The sequence below is a fragment of the Hemiscyllium ocellatum genome, chromosome 7 (genome assembly GCF_020745735.1).
Source record: "Hemiscyllium ocellatum isolate sHemOce1 chromosome 7, sHemOce1.pat.X.cur, whole genome shotgun sequence".
NCBI classification, from domain to species: Eukaryota; Metazoa; Chordata; class Chondrichthyes; order Orectolobiformes; family Hemiscylliidae; genus Hemiscyllium; species Hemiscyllium ocellatum.
Window position 1 is genome coordinate 99942267 of NC_083407.1, and position 15510 is coordinate 99957776.

The 15510-nt window shown below is 40.3% G+C and overlaps 1 protein-coding gene across 1 annotated transcript in view; it reads right to left on the minus strand.

Annotated features, from left to right (window-relative positions):
- Window positions 1-15510, minus strand: part of LOC132817241 (disco-interacting protein 2 homolog A-like) — a 269644-nt gene that overhangs the window by 151054 nt on the left and 103080 nt on the right. The window contains exon 3 of the mRNA XM_060827592.1: window positions 1996-2139. Within this exon, the coding sequence (XP_060683575.1) occupies window positions 1996-2139 (144 nt within the window). The remainder of the gene's footprint in view (window positions 1-1995; window positions 2140-15510) is intronic.

A 15510-nucleotide genomic window follows, 5' to 3' on the forward strand; every position in this document is an offset into this window, starting at 1 on the left:
TGGAACAACTTAATTGTGAGGCAGACCATGTATAATAAAAATGAACACAGGCAAGTTGGTGGAACGAGTGGGCAGGTGGCAGATGGGTTCAATGTGGAGAAATGTGAAATTATGCATTTTGATACAAAATACATGGGAGTAACAATATAAAACAAAAGTTTTGATTTTCAAGGGGGTGCAGTGGCAAGGAGGCCGGAAATGTATATGCACATGTCATGAACTGGAAGGTAATGAAGCATACAATATCCTGGATTTTATCAACCGGAGACTGAAGTACAAATGCAAGGACATTACACTCAATGTACACTGGGCACCAATTCTGCTTCAGCTAGAGTACTGTGTTCAATTTTAGGCGCCATATTTTTGGAAATTTGTGATTGATTTAAAGGAATCGCAGAAAAATCTCACAAGAATGGTTCCACAGATGAGGAATTTCAGTGAAGCCGACAGATGGTTTTTCTTGAAGAAAAGGCAACTCAGCAAAAACTCAGTCAAAATCACGAAAGGTTTGGACAGATTGGTTGGGAAGAAACTTTTACTACTTGTGGATGCAGCAAGAATTAGAGGACATAGATTTAATAATCAGTAAAAGCCAAAGTGATAAGAGTCTAAATTTATTCATACAGTAACAAATGCTTAATAGTGTGGTGCAGCGCAGTTCAATTGAGATTTTCAAAAGGAAGCGAGACAACTATCTGAAAGGAAATATAGTGCAGGGTTACAGAGACAAGGTGGTAGAATGGCATAAAGCAAGTCACTCATTCAACAGTTTGTGCAAAAACAGTGGGACAAATAGCCTCCTTCTGATCTCTGAAATTTCTGTGCATCTACAAAATTCATTCAGGCTATAAAGTTTGCTCGCTGAGCTGGAATGTTTGTTTTCATACATTTTGTCACCATACTCGGTATCATCAGTTTTCCTTTGAAGCACCGCTATTATGTCCCGCTTTCTAATTACAGGTCTTTTTCTCTCCAGGTAGGTGATATCACATCCGGTTCTTTTTATCAGAGGTTGGTAGATGGGGTCTCAATCGGTGTGTTTATTGACAGAGTTCCAGTTTGAATGCTAGGCCTCTAGGAATTCCCAATCGTGCTGCTGTTTGGACTGAGGATGGATGTGTTGTCCCACTCGAAGTGGTGTCCTTTGTCTGTATGTAAGGCTATTAGTGATAGCGGTCATCTCTTTTGGTGGCTAGTTGGTATTCATGTATCCTGGTGGCTAAAGCCAGGTTCACTTTTAATCATAGTAAAAAAAAAATGCGACCAGTATTGGAAACACCTCTTTGCTGTACAGTAACATTTTTAACGAGATCTTGGGATCTTCTTCTGATATTCTGTAATTCCGATAACTGACATTCGGGTAATTAAGGTTCCTCTATATATAAATGCAAGATTTTTCTGCCTTTGGACTTCTGTGAGTAGATGGAAAAGTTGAAAGTTAAACCTCGTGGGAAAAGATACATTCTCTCCACTACCTTTCCCATTTGCCCAAATCCTTACAAACAGTAAGATATAGGACACCATGTTTAGTGGACTATTTTATTCTTCCCCAAGTCAAAACTAAAGCACAACAGTGAAAAGGTGGCATGAAATGCAAAACTTCACTTGGTTGATTAATTTAGAACTGAGTGAATCAGAGTACCACGATGCTTTTGGCCCCAAGGAATGATTCGTTAGAATTCTGTAAGACTGCTACGAACCTTGAAGGCATGTTGTAGGATTAAAAATAGAAGCAATGTAATTCTGGATCAATAAAATTTTTTGAAATGCAGTACAGAGGAACCTCGATTATCCGAACGTGGATTAACTGAAAAAGATCGCAAGGTCCTGATGCTTGGCTAAATTGTGTTAACTGAACATTCGATTATCCAAACAAAATACTCCCCACCCATGTTGTTTGATAATCAAGGTTCCTCTCGATTTAAAGGCAATAAAAAACATTTTTATAACAAAGACAATCTTTCTTTACCTCTGCTGAGCAGAAGCATGACTTACCAGATCGATAGCGTTCATCCCTGGAATTGGAGGCTCGTGATTTGGGCTGCCTCGTTGCAGCCACAAAAGCGACAGAGGAGGAAAAAGGTGAAGGCTGGATCGGTCCTGGGAGCCTGGACTCAATTTGAAAAGAAGGATCCACACCTTTAGAGAGAATTTTTAAAAAATACAGTTTAACTTTGGTTCACCGAACATGCAATTCCACAATATACATGTTGAAGGAGAACTTCAATTTGAGGGGTAGTTAGGAGACAGAAGTAAGAATTCTGCAGTAATCTAAACCACCCTCTTGATCTTTTTCCCACTAAGTGTAGAAATGACTTTTTTTCAATTAAGTAGCTGTATTTTAGAGTGTTAATAACAGATTTTGTTTGGCTGTGATATAAAGTCAGGACAGATCATTTGTTGCAAACTTAAACAGGAATCTGGAGCTTTCAGTGCACTAGTCAGGTTCAATAACCCATCGCTAAAACTTCACAACGACAAATATCAATGAGTGACTGGACAAACTCTCCCACCTCCGACAAATAAACATGGTGAATTACATTAAATAATGCCTCTCTTGTGCTGCGTAAGCAAATGTGTTACATCCAATATTGTCGAGTCTAAGACACTGAATTCCTCGATGATACAACACTAACTTAGATAAAAAATTTGACAATTTATTGGTGTTTCACAACTGCCCTGACTGGCAGAACGAAGGCATTTCTTTTTGCTGCACTTCCGATGTTAGCTATGATATTTTGGATTTTTAAAAAATACAGATGCACATGGAAACAGGCCATTTGGCCCATCAAGTCTACATCAACCCTCCAAAACATGATCCCACTGAGATCCCACCCTCCAAAATCAAAATTTAATATTTGCATTTGAAAAGGGAAGATGGCAGCATAGTAGTAATGTCCCTGGAATTAGAATTCAGGGGCTGAGGTTAATCACCCGAGACGCACAGAAATGTGTGATTCAGATCTGCAACAATTGCCAACCTTGCCAGCAACACCCATATCCCATGAAGCAATCATAAAAACTTCACAATCAGAAAAAAACAATTAAAGTAATCGATTGAGATACAGATTAAGAATTTCCCAAAGTCAAATTAAAGCTTTAAATGGTATTAATTGTGGCCTAAATTTGGAAAATAACCATCAACCCAATTACAACATTAAGTAGACATTTGGATGGATATATGAATAGGAAAGGTTCCGAGGGATGTGTCAAATTCTGGCACGTGGGTCTGGTTGGTGCAGATGAGTTAGACTAAAAGGGTCTATTTCCACATTGCATAACTTGATACTCTTTTGAAAGGATGAATCAAAGACTACAGACTAATTAGTAGCTTTGAATTTTCAAATCAGTTCTCAAACAAGTCTTCAGATATTTCTTTTCCCAACAACTTGTATTAGACTACTTCCAGAATACACCAGACAGATATGAATTTGCACATAACATGAAGAAACAGTAGAATTAAAATCCTAACATACCTCTTGGATTAATACTTAACAATACATACAAAGCTTGAAGCATGATGAACTGGCTGAGTTATTCAAAAATCAACTACAATTGCAATTGAAATGAAAGACTAACAGCAATCGAGGTTTGATCAATATATTGTTTCAGTTGCATGACATTGTGACCTTTTGCTATAAATTCTGTATCTTATGATCCTGCTCCACAACTACCTGATGAAGGAGCAGCACTGCAAAAGCTAGTGCTTCCAAATAAACCTGTTGGACTATAACCTGATGTTGAGACTTTTTAATCTTTATCCACCCCAGTCATCCACCCCAGTCCAAGACTAGCACCTCCACATCAAGTCCTAAGGATGACAGTGTTTGACAAGAAAAGGAATTCTTCCACTTAAACCAAACTGAAATTTTCATGCAGCTTAAATCTGCAATCCTCTGGTAAAGTTACACTGAATTGAACTGAATTTAAGGTCAGAGGTCACATTCTGTCACTCCATTTTAGCTCATACTTACGGATCATATTCTTTGGAAAGATGCCGTAAATTGTTCAGGCCCAGATAAAAATCAAAAAACGTCCTTCAGGGGATAAACATGAACAGTACGACAACATGAACAGTTCGATTTAGCAGGAAGCACATTCCTCACACAAGTTGCATTTTCACCGGTACATGAATTGGAAAGGTTTGACAGAATATGGACCAAATGTAGGCAAATGGGACAAGGTCAGTTTAGGAAACCTGGTTGGCACAGAGAAGTTGGGTTGAAGGGCCTATTTTCATGCTACATGACTCCACTGTGGTGTTAAGAGATTATTTACTTTTGTTAAATGACTGAAAACTTTAAAAATTTAGCTTTAGTCTCAGACTGTGGACATCAAGACTGACAAGCCTAACTACCAACTCTGAAACAAAACAAACGGCCATTCATTCTGACTTTGCAGTCCCACAGCAAAATAGCAGAATTCAATTAAAAACTAGGCTAATTTGTGTTTCAAGAATATACTTCTGCCACAAAATATCAAGATATCTTTATACATTTAATATATAAAAGTGAAGTACAACTACAAACAGCAAAGTATAATGTGGCAAGACTGGAGTCCCAAACATTCATAGAAGCCTCTGGAATTTTGCGGGTTAACTCAAAGGACTCAGATGGAGCATCTGCTGACCCTGATCAGTTCAAACTTGAGTATTTTTCTCCATTGTCTCCTCAATCTATTGCAACATTCTCTATATTAAGTGCTCACGCTCTACTAAGGTCATACAACTATACAGCATGGAAACAGATCTTTCGGACCAAATTGTCCATGCCAATGTGGTATCCAAAATAAACCTAGTCCCATTTGTGAGCACTTGACCCATATTCCTCTTAAACCTTCCTATTCATATACCCATTCAGATGCCTTTTAAGTGTTATTGTACCAGCATCCAACACTCCTTGTGGCAGCTCATTCCATACACGTATCACCCTCTGTGTGATAAAGTAGTCCATTATTGTCCCTTTCCTATCTTTCCCCCCTCATTCTAAACATATGCCCTTGAGTTCTAGACTCCCCACCCTGGGGAAAAGACTTGCCCATTCACCCTATCCATGCCACTCATTATATTAGAAACCTTTATGAAAGGTCACTCTGCAGCCTCTGATGCTCCAGGGAAAACATCCCCAGCCTATTCAGCCTCTCCCAATAAACCACACCCTCCAACTCAATCAACATCCTTTATATCTTTTCTGAACCCTTTCAAGTTTCACAACATCCTTCCTACAGTAGGAATACCAGAATTGAATGCAGTAATCTAAAAGTAGCCTAACCAACGTCCTATACAGCTGCAACATGATTTCCCAACTCCAATTCCGAATACTTTAACCAATAAAAGGAAAGCATATCAACCGCCTTCGTCACTAACCTACCTCCCTGCGACTCCACTTTCAAGCAACTACGAACCTACACGCCTAGGTCTCTTGGTTCAGCAACACACCCCAGGACCTTACCATTCAGGTATTTAAGTCACGCACTGATTTGCCTTTCCAAAAATGCAGCACCTCACATTTATCTAAATTAAACTTCACTTGTCAAACCTCAGCCTACTGGGCCATCTGATCAAGTAACCGTTGTACTCCCAAGTAACCGTCTTGGCTATCCACTGCACCTCCAATTTTTGTGCCATCTGCAAACTTACCAACTATACCTCATATGCTCACATCAAAATCATTTATACAAATGACAAAAAGCAGTGGAACGAGCACTGATCCTTGTGGCACAGCACTGGTCACAGGCGTCCAGTCTGAAAAGCAATCCTCCACCACCATCCTCTGCCTTCTACCTTCAAAAGGATCCAAATGGCTGGTTACCCCGTGATCTAATCTTGCGAACCAGTCTACCATGAGAAATCCTGTCAAGCATTTTACTAATGTTTACTGCTATGCCTTGATCAATTTTTTTTGTCACTTGTTCCAAATACTTCTTCAACTTAGTAAGATACACTTTGCCACATACAAAGCCATGCTGACCATCGCTAGTCAGTCCTTGCCCTTCCAAATACATGTAAACCCTGTCCCTTAGGATTCCATTCAACAACTTGCCACCACTGGATGTCAGGCACACTGGTCTATAATTCTCTGACTTTTCTTTACTACCCTTCTGAAATAGTGGCACTACGTTACCCAACCTCTAGTTTTCTGGCACCTCACCTGTGACTATTGAGAATACAAAGATCTCAGCACGGGGCCCTGCAATCACTTCCCGAGCTGTAATAATAGTTATTTTATTTCACTGTGTCCCATGATGCATTTTTTCATTGTTCATTGTGGAGCAATTCTAATCCAGGTCTTTATGCTCTTCTTGTTCCAGATACGTTCACTAAAATACCTCCTTTCTCTTTTCTTCGCAGCTGCAAATGTTTTCCTTGAACATACTTTCCAAAGCCAGAAGTAACATGACACCAGGTTCAAGTCCAACAGGTTTATTTGAAATTGCAAGCTTGAATGCTGCTCCTTCATCACCGAAAGGAGCAGTGCCTCAAAACCTTGTCATTTCAAATAAATCTGTTGGACTATAAACTGGTGTTGTGTGACTTCTGACTTTGTCCACCCCAGTCCAAAACCAGCACCTCCACATCACTGCTGACAAATACACTGTACATACTGTTTTCTCCCAGTTGCACATGCCATCTGCTTTCAATGCAAAGCTGCTCTTATGAAATCCATCACATGAATTAACTTCTGGTACTTTGCAATAAATTTTGTTCTACTTGTTCTCAAGGACTACTTTTAAACTGTTTATAGCAATATAATGAGTCAAGCAATGTCATTTTGCAGCACTGCAACCATGGGAAGCAGTTTCCCAAACACGCTTCCTGCATAAGAATTACCAGGAGACAAGGTTTGTGTTCTCTGGGAAAGCTCAGATACCTTTATTCACATGTGTTTTTATAATGTTATGTTTTGCAAAAGACTAGTTATCAGATTCAGATGTATTAAATATAATCTGTTAAAAATTAGCACTTCAACTCAAGCATGGGCTTACTCAGGAAGGTACCTCAAGTGATTGTTCAGGATAATCACATATAAACAGAATCTCCACCAGCAAGTGAGAGAGATGGCAACTACAGCAGTTAAATTGCTGTCAAACTCTCTTTGGGGCAAGGAGGCATGATGGGAAAGATGATCTTACGTCAGGTCATGGAATAAGACAATTAGATACAGGAACAGAATGCAGCAATTAGGCCCAAGTGTCCCCCATCATTCAATCATGGCTATGTTTTCCAGCCACATTAGCCTGCAATCTCTCCATAACCCTTGATCCCCATACTAATCAAAAACCTAATTCCAAATAAATGCCATAAACACTGCCAAATTTGATTTGAACTTTACTTCATATTTGGAATGACCAAATGCCAGTTGAATGAAGAATTCCTGCTTCGTCATCTTTGGGCCTTCAGAATACTTAAATATCCCCTAAATTTCTAGTGTACGTTGCAGAAATCCACAATACAGGTATCAAAACACAGGGACTGAAGTTGAAAGGCACCTGGCTGAGCTGGAGCAGATGGTGGAAGAGTTTAAACTGGCATCGACTATGACAGAGGCTGAAGCTGGATCATTGCAGGCTCAGGTGTTAGCTGTCAGAATAATTCCTTTAGGCCAAACTTTGAGGTACCACATACCTCTCAGAGTCATTTCCTTGACACTACCTTGGAAGGAAGTGAAAGTGGACATTATACTTACAGTCATGGAGACGTACAGCACAGAAACAGACCCTTCATTCCAACTTGTCCATGCCGACCAGATATCCCAACCTAATCTAGTCCCACCTGCCAGCAACCAGCCCATATCCCTCCAAACCCTTCATATTCTTACACCCATCCAGATCAGATGCCTTTTCAATGTTGCAATTGTACTAACCTCCACCACTTTTTCTGGCAGCCCATTCCACACACACACCAGTCTCTGCGTGAAAATGTTGCCCCTTTGGTCTCTTTTCTATCTTTCCCCTCTCATCCTAAACCTATGCCCTCTAGTTCTGGACTCCCCCACCCCAGGGAAAAGACCTTGACTATTTTCTCTATCCATGCCCTTCATGGTTTTATAAACCTCTCAGCCTCTGACACTCCAGGGAAAACACCCCAAGCCTATTCAACCTCTCCCTATAGCTCAAATCTTCCAACCCTGGCAACGTCCCTGTAATCTTTTCTGGACTCTTTCAAGTTTCACAACATCCTTCCAATAGTTGTTGTTTAATAGGAAATTAGATAGATTCAGGGGAAAACCAGAAACACCCAATCATCCAGAAACTGAAGAATGGATTGAAAACGTACAGCTAGACATGGCATCCAGAGGCCACAGCAGAAGTAGGCAGCTGGCAGTCATGATGGAAAAGCTGTGTGAGAAAGTCTATCAGTAAGTAGAAGAGGTGGTACAGATGTTCAAACATATCTTGAGCTGATCGGAGGTTCTGACAACAGTTTCTGGGGGGCAAGAATATCCCGACAGTTAGAGCAGAAGAACACAAGAAATCCAAATGAAAGGATATGTTTTGTGCATCCATGAAGTGGTTTCATTGTGTCTGTCTCCAGGATATCTCCATCATATTGAGCAGGCAACTGAAGGGCCACCTGTGGAGCTGAAGAGGCTGAAGAGTGGCAGACTTGAATTGTCTTTCTTCAAAATGCAGGCTCACAAAAAAAAGGTCTCCAAAAACCAGAAAAAAAAGGATACCAGCAGGGAGCTGACTGCCAACATGGATGGAAATGGAAATCTCAGGCTGAAAAGTCAGGTCCAACAAATTTCTGCACAGCAAGCATAGATCCAATTCTTGCTGTCCTATCTCATGATAAACCCTGCATTTGGAACATCCTTTTAGTGGGATCAAAGAGGTGTTGGAATTGTGACAGGGCTGGGCACTTCTAACAAGACAATAAACACAGCCACCAATGCTGCTCGACTCAGATACTCCATCCAGTGTGCAAAGGCATTACTTCCCACTCGATGTAACGTTACTTAAATATCCTGAAAGCCAGGCAAACACCGAAGTTCCTTCAGAAAGAGGCTGTTTCATGTATAACGATAAGGACTTTTCCTACAGCAAATGCATTAAATTTGTCAAGGTAGAAGTGACATTACTAATCAACAGGAACTGCAGTGTCAACCACTATTCACCAGTTTTTCTGTGAGCCGATTCACATCTCTTTAATCATTAGGATTTCTGCTTTCTCAAGGTTGGACAACTCCAATCATGGTTACATAATGCTCTCCCAATCTGTCCTCAGTCAAAGCTTTCAAAGCCTGGGCTTTCTGGTAGTTCATCACCCACTTGTGGATACTTGAGTGAGAATACTTTGATGTTGTGGCTGAGTGTATTAAGATATAACCAGGCATCCTTGTGGACAGTGTGGGAACTAATATAAATCAGTACATTATAAGATTGGGAGATAGAGCAGAGTCATTGGCCTTGTTCCAGGTGCATCATTGGAAGGCAAAGAATAGGGAGGGCAAGATTTGCGAACTGCGGATGACAGGAGAAATTGTCCGACTAGCCAAGAGGAAAAGGGAAGCGTACATAAGGTCTGGGCAGCTAAGAAAAGAACGGGCCCTGGAGGAACACTGGAAGAGGAGGGCAAGTCTTAAACGAGGAATCAAGCGGGCTAAAGGGGGTCATGAAATAGCTTTAGCGAGCAGAATTAAGGAGAATCCCAAAACATTTTATTCCTATAAAAGAAAAGAGCTGGTAACTAGAGAAAGGATTGGTTCACTAAGGGACAATGAAGGAAGGCTGTGTGTCAAACCTGAGAGAATGGGTGAGATTGTGAATGATTACTTTGCATCAGTGATCACTGAGGAGAGGAACATGATGAATCTTGAGATTAGAGGTAGGAGTTTAATTAGTCTGGATCACGTTGGGTCTGGATAAGTAGGGAAGATGTGTTGGGTAGGCTGGAGGTTAAGGGGGACAAATCCCCAGGACCGGATGGGATCTATCCCAGGTTGCTGAGGGATGCGAGAAACGAAATACCTGGGACCCTGACAGATATCTTAGCAGCATCCTTAAATACAGGTGAGGTGCTGGAGGACTGGAAGGTTGCTCATGTTGTCCCCCTGGACAAGAGTAGTAAGGATATTCCGGGTAACTACAGACCAGGGAGCCTTACGTCGGTGGTGGGAAAGTTGCTGGAGAGGGTACTGAGGGATAGGATGTATTTATGTTCAGAAAAATAATGGTCTTATCAGTGATAGGCAACATGGCTTTGTGTGGGGGGAGATCATGCCTTAATAGAGTTCTTCGAGGAAGTGACCAAGTTGATAGATGAAGGAAGGGCTATTGATGTCATATACATGGACTTTAGTAAGGCATTTGATAAGGTTCCCAGTGGTAGACTAATGGAGAAGGTGAAGTCACATGGTGTGCAGGGTGTCTAGCTAGGTGGATAAAGAACTGGTTGAGCAACAGGAGACAGAATAGTAGTTGAAGGGAGTTTCTCTAAATGGAGAAAGGTGACCAGTGGTGTTCCACAGGGGTCAGCATTGGGGCCACTGTTGTTTGTAATATACATAAATTATCTAGAAAAGAGTACTGTTGGTTATGATCAGCAAGTTTGCAGATGACACGAAGATTGGTGGAGTAGCAGAAAGCATAAAGGACTGTCAAAGAATACAGGGGGATATAGATAGACTGGAGAGTTGGGCGGAAAAGTGGCTGATGGATTTCAATCCAGACACATGTGAGGTGATGCATTTAGGCAAGAGTAATTCTAGAGTGAATTATACAATGAACAGAAGAGCCTTGGGATTCGTTGATGGGCAGAGAGATCTGGGAGTGCAGGTCCATTGTACCCTGAAGGTTGCTGCAAACGTGGATAGAGCAGTCAAGAAGGCATATAGTATGCTTGCCTTAATTGGACGGGGTATTGAGTATAAGAGCTGGCAAGTCATGTTAAAATCATACAAGACATTGGTTTGGCCACATTTAGGATATTGCGTACAGTTCTGTTCGCCACAATACGGAAAACATTGGACGCTTTGGAGAGGGTGCAGAGAAGGTTTACGAGGATGTTGCCTGGTATAGAAGGTGCTAACTATGAAGAGAGGTTGAGTAGGTTAGGATTGTTTTCATTAGAAAAAAAAAGGAGATTGAGGGGGTGCTGATTGAGGTTTACAAAATCTTGAAGGGTATAGACAGCATGGATAGAGACAAGCTTTTTCCCAGGGTGAAGGATTCCATAATGAGGGGTCACGCTTTCAAGGTGAGAGATGGAAACTTTAACGGGGATACATGCGGCAAGTACTTCACACAGAGGGTGGTGGGCATCTGGAATGCGTTGCCAGCAAAGGTGGTAGAGGCAGGCACGGCAGATTCATTTAAGATGTGTTTGGACAGATGCATGAGTAGGTGGGGAGCAGAGGGATACAGATGCTGAGGAATTGATCGACGGGTTTAGACAGTACATTTGGATCGGCTTAGTCTTGGAGGGCGGAAGGGCCTATTCCTAGGCTGTAAATTTTATTTATTCTTGGTTCTTATCATCCTGTACCTGACCTTAGAACTATTTCAGTAAGAGAGATACAGGTTTTTCTTTATAACGTGGCCATACTATCATTGTTCTCAAGTCTCATGCCAGCCTTCTCCAACATGCTGATATCAGACCTTGATCCAACATCATACATCACATGTAGCACAGCTCCTATTTAATGCAATGCTAGGAGTTTGTGTCATCACTTTGGGGGAAAAGGATAATGGCACCTAGGCAGATTACCCATTTCAGCACCACGATGTTTGCCTCCAATCAAGAACACTGGTACATGTCCTTAAAACTTCCACTGTTTTGAGCACTGGTCAACTGGAGGAGACATTTCCAACCTGATTCCAAATCCCAAGTAAAAATATGCAAAATTTGCAGAATTCAAGAAAACTGGGAAATCAATACAAATAAATTAAAAACAAATGATTGCAGCTGGATCAAGATTGAGAAATAAATGTTCTGGATTCATCAGGAAGTACACATGTATAAACATAAAGAGTAAGGTTAAACTGTCATGGGGTAGTATTACAGGACAAGAACATTAGGATTAAACTAAATGTTTCCAGAATGATCCCTCTGGATTCAGTTGCAGTAGAGCAAAGTTTTAACTTCATTACTGGAACACTATGTTTAGATCAAACAAGGCAATGTAAAATCAGGATGAAATGACCAGGTAAATTCAGGTATGCATTAATAACTATTATTAAGTAGAGAAGATTTTAACAATCCAAAAAAATACAAACCTTCAAAGCAATGGAGGTGAGAAAACTGACAGATACCTTCCGATCTTCATCAATGTGTTGCTTCATAATGTCAGGCTTGTTAACTGGTAGCATTCTAGTCTCTAATTGATAATGCTGTCAGTTCAAGGTGCATCTCAGAAGATGTCCATAATCTACGGTGGCACTTCAATGGAGTACAATGAGGTGGTGTGCTGCATTTTCAGACTTACAGTTTATCAACTCAAACCTCAGATTATGTTTGTTCAAGTCGACACAAAGATACCACACCGTTTGAAGAGGAGTGAGATATTCTAATAACTTTGCCATTTTTTGTTTTTTGAACACAATCAAACATGTATTTATTGCTATTCTTTTATGGTTGTGTTCTGCCATATGTAACAATATTTGCACTTGAGTGCTTTTGAGTGCTTCAAGAACCAAATGCATGTTGCATCATTTCTTCCTCAAACATTACAATAAAGGGGAAAATATTTAACGTGGTTCTGAATGCAAAAGGAAAATAAGTCGGTAGCCTAAAAGCCTGTTTTAAAGTAAGGAGGCACTGTTCAAAACCTAGATTCTGATTAACAAACAGCAAAGTACTAAAGTCTCAGCACCACAGCAAACTATTGAACTCCCTCGCTGCACAGTTATTACTGCATTAAATTGATTTATAGGTCTCAAAAACATGGCAGTGAATTATCTACTTGTTGCTGCAGTTCCTCTTACAAGGTGACAATAATTAACACGTATATGGCATCACTACAGTAAAATGTGAACCTAATGTTTGTCAAATTCTAAAAATTAATGAAATTTCATACCACCCAAACTGTTCAATCAGCTGACATCTCTTTTAAGGCTATTACTATCAACAATTCTTGTTCAAATAAAAAGCAACTCTTGCAGAATAATGGCCAAATTTAAGCGTTTAATCTGAATTGTCATCAACTTCCCTGGAGTTCTGCCCAGTGTTTCTCCTCAGCAGCAACAGGAAAAAAAAGATGCCGATTCCACCAAAATTTATTTCCAGCTGTACATGCACTTGGGTGAAAAAAACCAATGAAATATCATTAGCAATTTGAAGTTTCTCACTGCAGCAATGCACCAGATGAGCAAGGACTACCAGGACATTTAAGATCTGTAAAGGTCAATTTTTAAGTCAGCTTGGATCATATCCACTTGCACCATGTTGGGCAGCTGGATATTACTTGCTGGTCACAAATTCAGCCAACCCTTACTACTCCACATGTTACTTGGGTTATTTTTCACTCTTGGACACCTGTAACGCATGTCCAGAATTCAACTAAACTTGGCTCAACCCATTCTTCGAGGAGTGATCATCTGTTGGATCGGCAAAATTCAGTGGATGTCCTTGAACTAGCAAAAATGCTGATCTCTAACAAAAAGATGACGACTTAATGTTAAGGATTATGCAAACAAGAGAAAGTGAGGAAATGCACTGAAGACCTTGTTGGAAAGAGTGGCAAGTCACGGATATATACGTGGCCCATACATGTCTGCTCAAAATGTTTTATCTCCATTGGTTCCATCGATGATTTGAATATACAGCTAGAGGGATTTACAAGTGCTGTAATAGCGAGCATAGTAATCAACTGAAAACCAAATGAAGCATTTCTTAACAATCACTCTAGATTGTAATGCCTCAACTGAACCATGAGGTCTCCAACATTTGCACTCACTTAGTAGCAGAGGACAGTCACATTAAGGTTGTGTGTTGGTTTTGGAATCTGAAGTGGGAATGCTTCTCCTGAGAAAAATCTTTCAACATGTCAGTGAAAAGTTGAACATTTGGCTTCAATAAAGTAAACCAGCTATTTGAATATGAGGGGTTGGGTGATACACAAGAGCAGAGAAATCCAAGGGTTCAGATTCACAAGATAGACAAGGTGACCAACAATAGCAGTACATTGACTAAGGGCTGCTGCTCACATGGTAAAGCAACACCAACACAATATGGATAGTCTAACAAATCTGCTACTACGTTATAATTCCCATGTAATACTGCTAATTCTGATTAGAATCCTTTATCCTTGAAAAACACAATGGCAAGACTTCTCCAACACGTAAATCATCTCTCAAATTGTTTTCCTGCACACCCGCCTCCCACCCCCAAGAAAGGGCATAAGGTATGAGCAGGTATGGAAAAAGATAAGTTTTGTGAAACAAAAAATGTTCAGCTAAGCATGACTCAGATCAGATAAGAACTTACAATAAACAATGCGGTACTGGAGGCAAGGTTACTGGGTCAACAAGGTGAAAAAGCATTCATTATGTAAAGCCCTTTAACAAGGAAAAGCAGCAGTCAGTATGAAAAGTCAGTTAAGAAGGGGAAAAGTACTCATTTTGTGAAACCAGTTAACAAGGTTAAGAACATTCATTATAGTAACTGCAGACTGCTTAATCTTTACTACTGACACTCGCTGATTGTAACAGTCACCTAATGTGGCCTTATCTGGATGGTCCTCCCTGAAAATGACTATATATTTCATTAAGAAACAGCATATCTAGAGAAGACAGAGAACTCATGTCTCTCTACATATGGACAGTCGTTCTTTCTTCCTCCAGGGTCCGGAATAAAGAGAGGGGCAAAGCCATACTGCATCGGAGTGTTTTGCTTTGACTGAGGTGGGAACGGGATGACACCCCAACTTCTTGCTTCTATTTATCATATCAGACAATTTTTAAAAAGACAAGCGCTATCTATGATCACACTAACTAAATACTTGCAAACAGATTAGACTATTCATCGTTACTGTGCATATGATCAATCTTTGCTGACACAGATTCAAACTCAGAACAACAAGAAATCCTCATCCAAAGAGCCATAAAGCTGAGGTTATGAGTATTGGTTATGATAATAGCAAAACTTTAGTTAGAAACTATTTACTCTCTTCTCCAAAATGAAACTTATCCACAGCTTTCTGGATGGGAAGCAGGTACAGTCTAGAGCCCTTTAATATTGTTCAATGTATCACCTCAGCAAAACAAATCAACTCATTCAGAATCCTGCACAGCTAAACCTGCACTGACTAGAATTTGGAGGTCAGAGTATTCTTACAACGCAATTATGCAACATAATATGCTGACCTGGAGAGAACTGTGGTTAGGTGAGCTACCATCAATTCTTGGTAGCCAAGCTTTCAGCATAGATTGGGATATACACAACCATATGGAAATAATGCACAACTATTAGAAATTTGGCTTATTTGGGTCAGACTCCCCTTTCTTCCTGGCATGTGGAAGAACAGTCCAAACATGCCAATACTTTTCATTTCCCATCTAAATGTCATTACA